The sequence below is a fragment of the Ciconia boyciana genome, chromosome 3 (assembly GCF_034638445.1).
Source record: "Ciconia boyciana chromosome 3, ASM3463844v1, whole genome shotgun sequence".
In the NCBI taxonomy this organism is placed as follows: domain Eukaryota; kingdom Metazoa; phylum Chordata; class Aves; order Ciconiiformes; family Ciconiidae; genus Ciconia; species Ciconia boyciana.
Window position 1 is genome coordinate 52,512,586 of NC_132936.1, and position 13,340 is coordinate 52,525,925.

The 13,340-nt window shown below is 48.3% G+C and overlaps 1 protein-coding gene across 2 annotated transcripts in view; it reads right to left on the reverse strand.

The window, feature by feature from the left end:
• The window catches only part of LOC140649034 (solute carrier family 22 member 16-like), a 116,666-nt gene that overhangs the window by 38,581 nt on the left and 64,745 nt on the right, over positions 1 to 13,340 (reverse strand). Inside the window, exon 1 of one of the 2 annotated variants that reach the window (XM_072855668.1) lies at positions 10,403 to 10,821. The exons of the other annotated variant lie outside the window; for it this stretch is intronic. Coding sequence (XP_072711769.1) covers positions 10,403 to 10,708 — 306 coding nt within the window. The 5' untranslated portion in view covers positions 10,709 to 10,821. Of the gene's footprint in view, positions 1 to 10,402; positions 10,822 to 13,340 lie in introns of those variants that run through there. 2 annotated transcript variants of the gene reach the window in all.

Consider the following 13,340-nt stretch of genomic DNA (forward strand, 5'->3'; position numbering starts at 1 on the left):
GACATAACATCAGTATTAACAAATTTTATTGTTCCTTTGGGGTTTTTTCAGGCAGCTCCTACCCTGCAGCGTTCATCTCTGGGATAAATCTCGATCCTCCACTAGTGCTGTCAACTCTGCAGGGAGCAGGAAGGATTTCACACTAATTCTTATCATTTTTAGGCTTCTAAGTGGCAAGTACTATTTAACATTACGTGCCATATCGATAGAAATTACCATCTCTTCCCCCTAGCATTTCAAACACTGTCTCTTTGTAAAATATGAAAGTGGATGCTAAATAAAGGGCACTGACTTTGAAGCTCCCAGTTAATTATTTGACTTAGCTAGCTGCTACGAGGAGAATGAGGAAGAGGGCTGGGGATGGATGGGGCAAAGGAGGGGGCCTTAAAGCAGCGATAGCAACTCCATGATGTTAATGTTCACTGGTTCTAACATCATTTTCAACGGCACACATTTCCCAACCAGGTCCAGCCCCCGGCACATCACTGATATTTGCTTCTTTGCTTACTTTTCATCTAGGTTGGTTTTCCCCAGCAGACCACCCTTGTCACACACACACACACAAAAAACCAGTGACTTATTACGTCATCAAAACCAATAGCAAGAACACAGAGCATCCACTATTTTAGCAATATCCCTAAGAGGAACAAGTTGACTAACTGGCTCTTTGCAGGCCTTTCCTTGCTAAGCTCTCAAGGCCCACGAAGTTTGTCTTCCACACCCCAAGAAGGGCAGAGTCTTCAATTCCTTCAGTCTGCAGGAGCCGCGAGGTCAGTCCTGGAAACAACCCAGAATTTTGTCACTTCCAGAAAAACCTACAGCAATGTACCTGAAGCTGTACCTGAAATCTATCAGAAAGTGGAACCCAAGGTAAACTTCAGTGGGTCACTTGTTAAATGAGCTGTTGGTTAGCTCTTTCTGCAACAGGCATGTAAATCCCAAGGTTTTCCATGTAAAACCTGAAGCAGTTGGCTTGACCTGAAAATCCTGAGAGACTTCAGAAGCCAAGGGCTCACTGAAAAGTCCTCCTGGTCCTGTATTCTCAGAGACAAGAGAAGCCCCCATTACATGGTGGGAGAGGTGGCAGCAGGAAGGACGTTCCTCACAAGGATCCCCCAGATTTGGGACTTGCAAAGCCAAAACAGTTCTGTGGTACTGCCTTTCAAAGAACACTGCAAAGCCATTTTGTTCCCGTCTGCAGAGCACACGGAGGAGACTTCGGTGAGAAGCAAGATTTCTGTGTATGTGGTAACACTGCTGGAACTATTACATTTATCGTTACATAAAGACACAAGGAAAGGTTTATTTATCGTATTTATACATGTGTCAAGGAGGATATAAATTACAGGGCTAGTTTTTAAATGTTGCAAAGAGTGATAAAGAAAGTAAAATAACCACCCAAGGGTTCCCCCAGAGCCAGACCCAGGACTTGTGCTCTTCAAGGGGTCAGCAGTCACCCGAGGACACCCTGTCCACCCATTCCCTGACAGTGCTGCCCACGAGCACCTCACAGCCAGCGTCTTTCTTGATGGCACATTTAAAAGCAAGACTACCGAAGACAGGACAGAAGATCAGGCAGGAGAAAACACATGTTATTGAAGATCCAAACTCTTCCACTTAGTACTGCATAAACAGCTGGGAACATTTCTGCCATCTCCTGCTTAAAGTGACTGCTCTGAGTTCTTGCAGTAAGAGCAAGTCCAAAATCATGGCCTTCATCTATGTGTTACCCAAGGCATCAGTCCATTTGTGCACATGGTTTCTATTACCCTTAGAGATTTGCTAACTCAAAATAGGACAGCGTCTCACCCTGTCACTTTTGTATACAAAAACACTAACATAAACAACATCAAGGTGAGTAATGTATGTTATGGATTCCAGGATATACATGCTATACCACAATTAAAAGAAAAATTACAGCAAATCTCTTTTTTTTTTTTCCCCCTTTTAGTTGTTCCACCAAACTGAATGCCATTTGATCTTAGACTTCAGCAGCGCAGAAGGGCTCTGGACAACATTTCATCATACACAAAAGTATCTTGGTGCGTATCTGCTAGCTACGAAAACACTCGAGTTGATTAAATGACTCACATCACCGCACACAGCTCTGGAGTGCGGAACAGCCGTCCAAGGCAAACGCAGCTCGAAGTTAATATTAGAACAAGCGATAAGAGGGGGCTGCTGGAGATGCCATCAAAGATTAGCAGTGGTTCACACGGACTTTCTCACCTACGTGTTAAGTCTTTCATCTAAGCTGCGCCGTGAGTGACAGCCGTCACTGCCAGGCTGCAGGAGGAGGACAGCATGGTCTGCCACAACCAAACCAAACTTCTTGGGTGAGGACCAGAGGTCCCTCTGTAACACTATCTAAACCTCCACATTCTACATCTGTTTCGTAAGAGAGACGATGCTCTTGTCACGTTGTCTGTACAAGTCTGCAAGGCAGCTGTTTGTTCTTCACCGCTGGATTTCAGTACTGCATCCCTTGTCATGGGCTACTGGGGTTTTGCTCTGGGTTCACACCAAATACCCACCAGCTGCACCTCAGTCTGAATCGTGCCCACAGTTCCGTAAAAGTGGCACGAGAGAGATGTCTGGCATGCTAGCACCCACCGTGCAGCCTTGAAGCAGACACACATCTCTGTTAACTGCCTGGCCGGCTGGGTAAATGTTGATGTGAATTGACTGAACAAACTGGGATGAAAACCCTACTAGCGACGAAGTTAAATATTTGTCTCAGAAGAAGGCAGCTAAAGGTCAGAGATGTAAAGAAAAAACCCTAAGGCTTTCTGGGAGAATCTTACTTGTCCCAGATCTCTCTTTCTGGCCTCTTCTCTCTCCAAAGAAGGAAGTTTTAGAAAAGAATGAAGCAAGCTTGGCCACCTTGAGAACTGCTTCAGCAGGGAAAGCTGCGTGTCCTCACTTCTATTATTTCTAGTATAAAACATGAAACGTGACAAAAGATCACTTTTGGTACTAACTGTGCTCATTGTCTTCAAGGCTGCCAAAATTTCCGACTTGCAGGGACTCTTGCTCTTTTCCCATGACAAGACTGTGACTTGCTCCACAATTGACTTCCATGCCAGCGCTCACCTCCTCCCACCTCCTGCTCGTGCAGAAGACATCCTTCCCCCTCCGAGCACGTACACAGCCCGTGAAGGGGAGCCCTGCTTGTCCGCTGCTAATAAGGTCTGATAACCAGCAGTACACCGGACAACACAGCCCAGTACCCCAAACACAGTGAACTGTGGAGGGGTGAAGAAAGAGGTGACAGCAGAGGACGTGTTTACTGAATTGCTGTCCTTTAGTGGGACAGAGAGGCCATGACCAGAGCTGCTCAGCCACCCCCTGAGCATCGCCGCGCGGGCAGGAGGGCAGCGTGGGTCGCCTTCCCGCACAGCAGTCCCGTTCAACAGTTTGAACTGAAGACAGCAAACAGAACTGGATCAGTAATGGGTTTTTTCTGCCCCTGCTACCACAGTCATAAAGGATTCACGTTTTGTACAAGACCCATGGACCATCTAGCCTCGTTCAAGACAAAGATGGCACAAGTGTAATGACCATCATGGAGCAAGGCACCAGCAGAAGAAATTACCACCTCAGCCCCTGGGTTATGTCCTTAAATAGGAAAGCTTATATACCCTGAAAAACATTTTTTCTGTGCCACAGCTATCTAGAAAAAATTACTCCCCTGTCTTTATATGCTGAAAGAAAGCCTGGAGTAGGTATTTGAAAGAAATCTATATTATTGGATATAATTAAGTCTCATAAAGCTGTAATGACTTTCTGAAGGATAATATTCCCCAGCTGCTTCTCAAAAATTCATGAAGGAAGAATCTATTTTAGGTAATAAAGAGTGTGTAAGAATCAAGGTTATTCTGAGTGATCATTTACCTCACAAGCTCACAAGTGACATCATTGTCAGAAAAAACTTACCATCTCCTCTTTACGGTCTACCATAAACACATTTAATCTGCAGTTAAAATACAGTGAAAGCCCAATATTGCCCTTGCTTGGCTACTTGGAGAAGGATTCCCATGCTTGGGTACCCCTGGTTTACAGGCAGAGCTGGCTGCTGCTCCCCAGATTTGGTTGTCTGCTGTTGAAAACTGCTATCAATAAAAGTCTATTATTTTCTTCCAAACACAATAACCTCTCTCAGTCTGTGCTATTTGCCTGAATATTTGAACAAAAACCAACCAAGGCTCTCACAGCTGTTCCCCAGGTACTAATGGCCTGAAGCCATAAGCTCCTACCTTGTGCTAATCTTACAAGCTAAGCAACCTTGGGTCAGTTTATATTTGGCAAGAGACCTCCAAGTGCTGGAGGGAATAAAGTTGTCAAGTAGCCTTCCTTCCTCTGGGGTCCACTAAGTCATCACAGGACAATTATGGTGGGGTCTGGTCTCTTTAGCAAGGTGTTAAGCCAAGGCAAGGATCGCTTATAGTCTTTAAAGACCCCATTACCTCTTTTTATGACACTGGCCTTAGATCATTGTTCAGGCTAAATTCCAGTTTGGCTAATCCCATTGTACCTGCCAGACTGCTTCTCTCATCGCAGAGCAGGTAAATGTAGACAGAGGGACCTCAGGTGGTTGACTGGCTCTACCTCCCTGCCCTGAAGCACAACTAAGAATACCCAGACCTCCCCTGTGTGGATACTCAAAGTTCACATTTTTCTAGGGAGCCTTTCCACTGCTTACCCGACCGCAGAGTTAAAAGATTTTCCCAATATCTTGCCTAAAAATTAAGCCAGTTACTTCTTGTCCTACTTGCAGTGGACCTAGGGAATAATCGGTCATTATGCCCTTCAAAAAAATTATTTTTTTTAGTTTGAAGAGTCTTGGCACATTCCTCTCAAAACCCACTTTTCTCTATTCAAAACAAGTACCAGTTCTGCCAGGTTTTCCCTGCAGGCCTGCCTTCCTGCACGTCTTAATGCCCTTTTCCTCCCACTGAGTTTGTCTACCTGTCATTAAAGGAGTTTTTTCCTCCCCCAGTTTGTCTACCTGTCATTAAAGGAGTTTTTTCCTCCCCCAGTTTGTCTACCTGTCATTAAAGGAGGTGCCCAGAAGTAGGCACACTCCAAAGAATAACCCGTATCCAGCTCTTCAGCATTGCACTCCTCTCCTCTGCAACAGAATCACAGCTGCAACTCACGTTCATCAAAGCCAGGATGCTATTCACTCCTCGCCGCAGCATTTCAAGGACAGCGCTGCACGCTGTAAAGCTCGTCATGTCTGGTACACAGGTGAGGTGACTGGAATAAGCTCTGGATTTAAATTCACTAGGAGATCCAAAAGGCTGCCTTGACCCATGTTGCTGCCCCAGCAGCTCCCTTGTTTTGGCTCAGCCTGGGCGAATCTGCTCCTCTAAGCACAGCCTGACGCGACTTGCTTCACAGCTTCCAAAGCCCTGTCGTGTTAAACTTTGCTGCAATGTTAAAACGTAGCTCCAGGCATACATAATGAATAAACTGTTATCAAAGTTAAGTCCCAATCCAAAACAGACCAGCTATTACACCATGGATATGGAAAGACAGACGGATACGTCTGACTTCAGAATAACCAAGTTTCCTCCAAGAATTTTGGCTCCTGCTCATCAAGAGGCAGAGTAACTTCCTACTCAAGTAGTACCCAAAGTTTACCAGATTTTTAAAGATGTGAAGTCAGCGTGAAAACACTATACATACAAATAGGCAATGAAAACATCTGATACTTTTTTTTGCCAGATTTGTAGAAGAATTAAAAAGGACTCTTTGCATAAGCCCTACATATCACTGACATAAACATAAGTAGCATTGTCATTTTTAAATTAAAAATCAAATGTAAAATTTAAGTAATGCTAACTTGCATGAGGCTATTTTGAACCTGCCATATTATTAACTGCCAAACAGCTACTCCACATAACTTTGAAGGTATCACTCCAAAATAATTTGCAATTTCAATTACATTAAAGATGAGACTGTTATCAGTCATTACTGCAGAGCAGCAGTAACCTCTCGGAAATAGTTCCTGTTTAAAGAAAAACAAAACTTGCAATTCAACAAGCAACAGCAAGAGACAATTAGACTGTATGTATCAAGACCCAAAATACAAATGTATACAAGTGTAAGTAACACCTATAGAAATATAATCTCACAAGATTTTTGGTTTAGGCAATGATACTTACGTTTCCAAATATGTTGTAATCTCAGACAAAATACAAATGGGCCCAGCAGCAAAATCTAGCTCTTAGCTTTTAATCACCGAAGGCAAATATTTTTATATCCCTAGATATGAGATGAAAAAGCATTCAAAATAATACCAGGTTAACTTTGGCAGCGTACTGCACTCCCCACCTTTGGACAGCCGCAACAACAGACGAAGTGATTTCCATCTGATACTACAATTTTCAAACTAAATTCAGTAATTTGCTTGTCTTCCGGCAGGCACGCTGTCAGAAGACACACCTGTGGCTGCAGCCTAGCAGCCTCAAGCATTTCTCCAAGCCTCCCTTCCAGGAGTCCCCACTGCACAGCCCACCTACACCCATGCAGAAAGCAAGACCTGAACCTTGGTTTTTAAGGAGAGACATAACCACAGTGCTTGCTGCATGAGCAAGCAGAACTGCAGGAACTTAAAACACCTGCCTGGACTAACATCAGCCTTTTTTCTTTCATGCATAACCATAAAGCTTTTTTTTCCTCCTCCATGGAAATAAATCTGCGCAGAAGGCAAAGGACTCAAGCTTTTCTTAACTAGACCCTCGAAGAAGGCTTCTCCCCATTTCAGAGCACGAGAGCCAACATAGCCTTGTTAATGCAATCATTGTGATAAGAATTTGCTGTTTATTTCAAATTCCAAATGCAATATTTTTTTTTTTTTACCATTACACTCTGCAACAACATTTTAAAACTCGCCTCGTGTCTGCAGCGCTATGTGGGTGCAGACCTCACTAATACCTATTGCAAGAGCAGGTGCACGTAGCAGAATTTGTGTGTTTCCACGTAGCTGGAGTTTTTATCTGCTGCATGTTACCAGACCAGTGCTTAACACAACCAGAGCCTAGAATCACAGTTTATAAACATAGTTGGGCATTTTATTAGCAACAACACAGTTTTAAGCACTGCCACCAAAATACAAATGGGATTTACAAACTTCCATTTGCTTTACATTTGCAGCACAACATACTACTCTTCCCATTCTTCAGATGGCCATCATATGCTTTCAATGCCGAACTTTGTTTATTTGTCAGCAAGAGCAGCAGCATCTGCGCTTTGGTAGGCTCCACCAGGAGCAAAACAGCTGGGGCAACACAGCTCCCAGAGGCACCAGAACAGGCAGCTCCGGCAGCTCCCAGGGCTGTCACATAGCTAAATTACTTTATTCCCTGCTGCTTTCAGTTAGCATTTTTTATGCATGCATCTTAAGGCACGAACAGACACTTGTAACCTTGGTGGTCAAACCCTCCCATCTGCCGCACAGTCACTCTCTCCGCTGACGAAGATTTACCAGCGGTCAGGAAAAGCGCACGACTGCACAGGCAGTTTCCTGCAGACGCAGGGGCCATTTATGGATGAGTCTCCATCTTTCCCATCCCGTCTGGGTCTTTTTTTTTTTCCCCTTTTGGTACTGTTGGTTGTTTGACTGCAGTTGTGCTTGGGAAATAGATAACACAACTCTGCTTCAGGAAACTTTGAAGTGATTCAAAGTAGGCATCAAATAATTTCCTTGTGTGTGTTTGCAATTTTTTTTTTTATATGGCCACAAAGTAGGATATTCAACTTGATCTGTGGAAACACTCTGTTCGTCAGTCTTCTGCATTAATTCAGTGATGTAAGTGTGAGCAGAGTTATAACCAAGTGGCACTTAGTGTTCTCCTAAACAGAGCAAAGTTTGGCCTGGCTGACTTTTCATTACTGCCATCCTGCTGGCTCACATATCGCAACATACTCCAACACCACCACCACCAGCAGCAGCAGGGGGGAAAAACCCCATACCTGAGAGCCTCTGCAGGCTTCAGAAATGGACTGACAATGGTTTATGGACAGACAGAAGACACGAAAACATATAAAACCCACAGGAAAAAGCAATCCCAACCCGGTACAGCACAGAAGATCTGGGCAAGGAACCTGTCCCTCTCCCCCAGGCAGCATTTCCACGCAGCAGCACGCCGCACTGGCAGCAGTTGCACGCTGCCGCCTTCCTCCAGAGCCGCTGGCAGAAGCCACAGACCACCAAGTTAAGCAGCCTTTTCTGATAAGAGCCCCCATCTTGTTTTAAAACAGTCTGAAGTGAAATACAATGTTTCCTGATGAAAAAAAAATTAAATCACTTTCTTTTTTTAGCTATTGTGCATGATCACCACTTCCACCAGAAAAAAAGGCAGTACCCAGATCACTTCTACTTTTCTACCCATCCCTTTTTTCCCCCCCTACATTTTTATTTAACAACTCTATTTCAAAGCCAGTAATTCCCAGAATTTCAGTCCCACTATCCCCAAAGCCTTATCTTCACTTTAAGTAGATTTTTCTCAGCCTGAAGCAACATGCTCAAGTCAAACAGCTGAACATGGAAGACACTTGACGGTCTCAAACTTAACACGGCAATTCCGCCCTGTATGATATTTACTAATATTTTTCCGTTGACTTAATTAGTGGGATTCAAATGAGACCTCAGCAGCAACGTGCCCAACACCACAAACCACAGCAGTGATGTTGCACACACTTCACCTGGAGACGCACCAAAACATACTGTGGGCTTTCCAGAGCCTCGAGCTCTCCAACACCGCAAGGCGCTGCCAGTTCTCCGGTACGATGAGCAGCCTCTCCTGATGCTACTTCTCCACTAGGATCTCCTCAAAAATAATGAAATAAATTAGGATATGCTTTACTTTTGCCTCCTGTTTTTTTGATGCCAGGCTTAGCACATGTTTTCAAGAAACTATCTGAATCCACATGATTACAATTTTTTTCCCCTGTGAATGTTGAAATTCTTCCATAATTACAATCACTTAAAAGTTGCGCTTTAGGAGAATACCAAGTAACACGGCATTGACAACAAAAATCACAAAAAACTGACACTGCAAGATCTGGATGCCTCAACAGGGTATCAATACCAGAGCACATCAGGACGCCACATAGTCATTCTGCTGAAGAAATATGTGACAACGTTGTCCTCCTCACTGCTGCAGTGGTGAAGGAAGTAAGGGATTATCTCATTTCTCCTTCTAAACCTTTCAGGAAACCACAGGCAGAAAATAGCAGTTTTATTTTTCCATCACAGCTCCCCATGGAAGATGAGGCGAATCTAAAAATTCGAACTACACATGAGTTCATTGTCCATCTCCTCTTTAAATAAAGACTAAATTACTGGGGGTGCACAGGCAAAGAAAAGAAAGAAAATTTGCAAATGAGACCCCGTGATCACAGGACGTCTGCTCAGTGGTTTGGTTAGCAAGAGGTCTCTCCATCAAGGGAGTCGGAGCAAACCCAGAAAAAGCTTCAGTTTAAGAACACTAGAAGGTTTAGCTATTCCACAGATAACTCTGGTTTTATTCTTGTCAAGGCAAACATCAGAAATAGTTATTTACTTTGACCAGGAAGCTGGTCCCATCTCTAGCAAAATCCCATTTGCTCCTCTTCACCGTCATTCCAGCTTGTTGACGAAGGCAGCATCCCGTTACTGGTCGCACATGCAGCTAACTGGGGGGAAGAGGGTAGTGCTGGCACTCCTCACTCTTGCTGCACTCCAGATGCTAATGACGGTCCTCACGTCTCCAAAAGGCTTTACAATCGTTACCACGTCTGAACCCAATTACAGGTCCACTTACCAACTCATTAACTAACTCATTAATTCCCATGCAGACCATGTCTTAGAAACACTTCTTGAACGCCTTCAGCGAATGAAATGGCATTCGGATGCCAAGACTGCCAAGGGCCAAGGACTTCCCAAGCTTGCTTCTGTGGGGGGTGTTTCAGCCCGCTGAGCAAGCTTGGCGACTGCGGGCCAAGGCTACCTTCCCGGAGCGAGGTCTGACCTTGCTCAGCCCCACAGCAGCACGCTCCGCCTTCACTGCAGCGGAGCAGCATGGCTCAAAGCATCTCTTAACCACCAGGTGCCTTCCTAGGAAGCCGCCATCACACCACCTCTCCACCACCAACACCCTCCAGTCACCTCTTCTCAGGTACCAGCCACACCTCCGCAACAGGAAGAAGCCACATCTGCGAACCGAGACCCCTATGGCCGGATGTCCTCCAGCGCCCAGCCCCGACCGGGGCAGCGCGGGACCCCAGAAGCCCGGTCACCCTCACCTCCACCTCGGGGGGAGAGGGGGCGCCGTGGCCCCGCTCCTGTCGCGACACAGCGACGCTCCCGTCGCGACCCGGCGGGCGCTTCGTCCCCCGCCCCAGCCCGCCCTACCTTCCTGCGGCGGCCGCCCGGGGGCTGCAGGGGGCAGCAGCCGGGCGCGGCGCTCCCCCGCCGGCCGCTCCGCACATAGGTGACCCGCCGCCTGCCCGCCGCCGCCGCCGCCGCGCCCGGGTGCTGCTCCGTGCCGCGGGCCGGGGGGGGCGCCCGCCCCGCCGCCGCCGCCGCCGCCAGCGCCCGGGGCTTCTCCTCCGGGCACCAGGATCGCCTCATGCCCAGCTGGAGGCAGAGGAAGAGCGCGGCCGAGAGCAGGCAGAGGCGGAAGGCCGGGCCCCGCCAGAGCGGTCGCTCCTTGGGCATGGCGGCGGGGGCTCGCCCTGCCCGGCGCGGCCGCCCCCCCGCCCCGCCGCAGGGCTCATGCCGCCGGCGGGCCGGGCCCCGCGGCCGCCGCCGAAAGTTGGGAGACCCCGCCCCGAGCGGGGCCGGCCGGGGAGGGGCCGGGATGCCGCTGCCCCGGCCCGGCGGGGGCTGCGGGGCGCCGGGGGTGCCCGCCTGCGGCCGGCCCGCGGGCGTGGGTCAGTGCCCGGGCACGGGCGTGGGGCCGGCGCCGGCGCCTTCACGGCCGCGGTCCTTGCCGGTCGCGTGTGCCACACGTGCGTGTCACTGGGGCACGCAGCCGGGCCCACGCTGCCCTCAAAGGCCGGGCCTAACAGGGGACATCTGTTAGGAAAACTCCCCTCCCTGACTATTATAGCGGCCCGATTTATGGTATGGAAGTGTAGTAACTTGATAGTCTATGTATAGTAGTTCACGTGATGCACTGTAATGTCATGAGGTAGGGGAATTTTACCGGAGACTTGGGTATTGCTCATGCTTAAGTAAAACAAACTAAAGGACAGCCCGGCCCTGGAAGTAAGGACTTTGCTTCTTGGGAGGTTAGAGCTGTCCATGAAGGGCAGAGGATGCTCCTGGACAGCCAAGATAACACCAGCATCCTAGCCCCTCCGACACGTCTTTGAAGCCCTCCCAGCGTCATCTGGAGTTACAGATAAGTAACCTCTAGCAAGGCTGACTCCAAGGACGTCTGGATCAATAGACAAGCAGCGAGAATGCTGCAAAAATAGAGTTGCTTTGCAAAGTTTTACTATGATTAGTAATCAGTAGTGTGGGTGTTAGTGATTAGTCAAATCGTGTTGGACCTGAACGTTTGAAGGGTATGAGAACCCTGCGTCAAACCACAGTCGGGGTGCCCCAATTTGGCTGGGATACCTCATGCGCACGAATAACTCTTCTAAGTCTACACTTTGTGTCCTAGCCTCTCTCCTGGGTTGGCACGGGCCAGCTGCAAATTTTCTTGGCACATCCTTGGTTTCACCCATGAAGGAAAGGCTCTGGGTGAGCTGAGCAGGGCCGAGAGGCAGTGCAGGGGACAGGGGTCCCGCTCGCCTCTGCGGGAGCACAAGGGGCCTTTTGTCTCCCAACGGGGACACGCTACACAGAAATATGAAGTGCACAGGCCAGCTTTGGTCTTAAGCCACAACGCTAAACCATCGCTGAGCGATGAGCAGGTAGTGGTGGTTGGTGGGGTTTTCTGAAGCAGGAACCGCAGGTGGGGAGACATGTCGGTGGCAGGAGAGTCATAAATGTGTTCCCAGGTGGGATGTGCAGGACACGGACACACACCTAATGCCCATCTCTTTTACCGAGTAGGGGAGGGAGGTTGTGACTTTTGTCTCCAGCGTGCAGTACTGTGCTTCCAGCGCCCTTGCCTTGTCTGCTGGCAAGGGAGAGGCTCCTGCATTGAGCTCCTTCTCCCTCCTTTCCACTGTCCTCTCTCTGGCAGCAGCCTGCACTGCTCCTCTCTGACCTCTCCTGTCTGTTCACAGCCTGGGGCAGAGACAGAGTTGGCTGCTGCTAGGGAAGCAGGTCAGAGAGGAGCACTGGGAGAAGCGGAGCCCGCGAGCAGCCAAGCAACCAGACCTGCTGGCAGCAGGACGGAGGAGCTGCACGCAGCAAGATAAGGGAGGGAGCCGTGATCTGTCTGCAGAAGTGGGATTTCAAGCATGGCTCCAAGCACAGATGCAGTGGCAGGCCAGGTGCATACTCCCTGCCATCTAAACATTGCTGGCCTCTTTTTTTAGTAAACTATTCTTCTAAATTAGGTTAAAGCAATCCCATGGTTGTTTTAAACCACCCTAAATGCATGCTCTTTTTGGAAGGGGGTAGGTGGCAGTCCTACCTGCCATTCCTGTAGCAGGAGGGGGGCTCCTTTGTCCTAAGCCAAACCAGGGGAATGACCCAGATGAAACTAACTCAAGAAAAACTCTATCTGGAACAGTTTCTTAATAGCTCTGGACACCCTTTTCAGTACCAACCTGTCTTTTGGTCAGCCTACAGCCAACGTGGGACAGCCCCTGGTGGTTTATGCCTCCAGGGAAATGCAGTGCAGATCAGAGCGCTTCTCCCCCTGTCCCTGCTCAGGGGTCCCCGTCCCTCCCTTGGGCAGGCTCTGGTGTTTGCCCCAGGGAAGCGAGTTGGCTCTGGCAGCTGACCTGCCTGACAACCACATGCTTTTCCTCTCTTTCCACCCCCCTTAGGTGGCTCACGAGCAGATCAGACAAGCCCTGGTGCTAGTGCAAGGAAGGAACACATTTTTGAGGGCAGAGAGAGAGTGTGACTGCAACAACCATGACTGACATCAGCTTAAGAGATGGGCACCCGGCTCCATCCATGAGCATTGCCTGGAGTTCATCAGCAGGAGGTCGCTTGGGCTGGCACTGGTGTGCCTGTGCATCACTCTGCTCCTCCGAGTGAAATGGCATCATCCATCTGGAGGACAGAAGTAATGCCACTGCTCAGGGAAGAGAGGTTTAGACATATGTCGAGTACACTAAATGCAGGGATAAATGTGACAAGACACAAGAGTTGCAGTGCTGCTGGCCAAAATCATTATATCAGAAAATTCTTAGTACCAAGGTTGTTTTAGAGTATC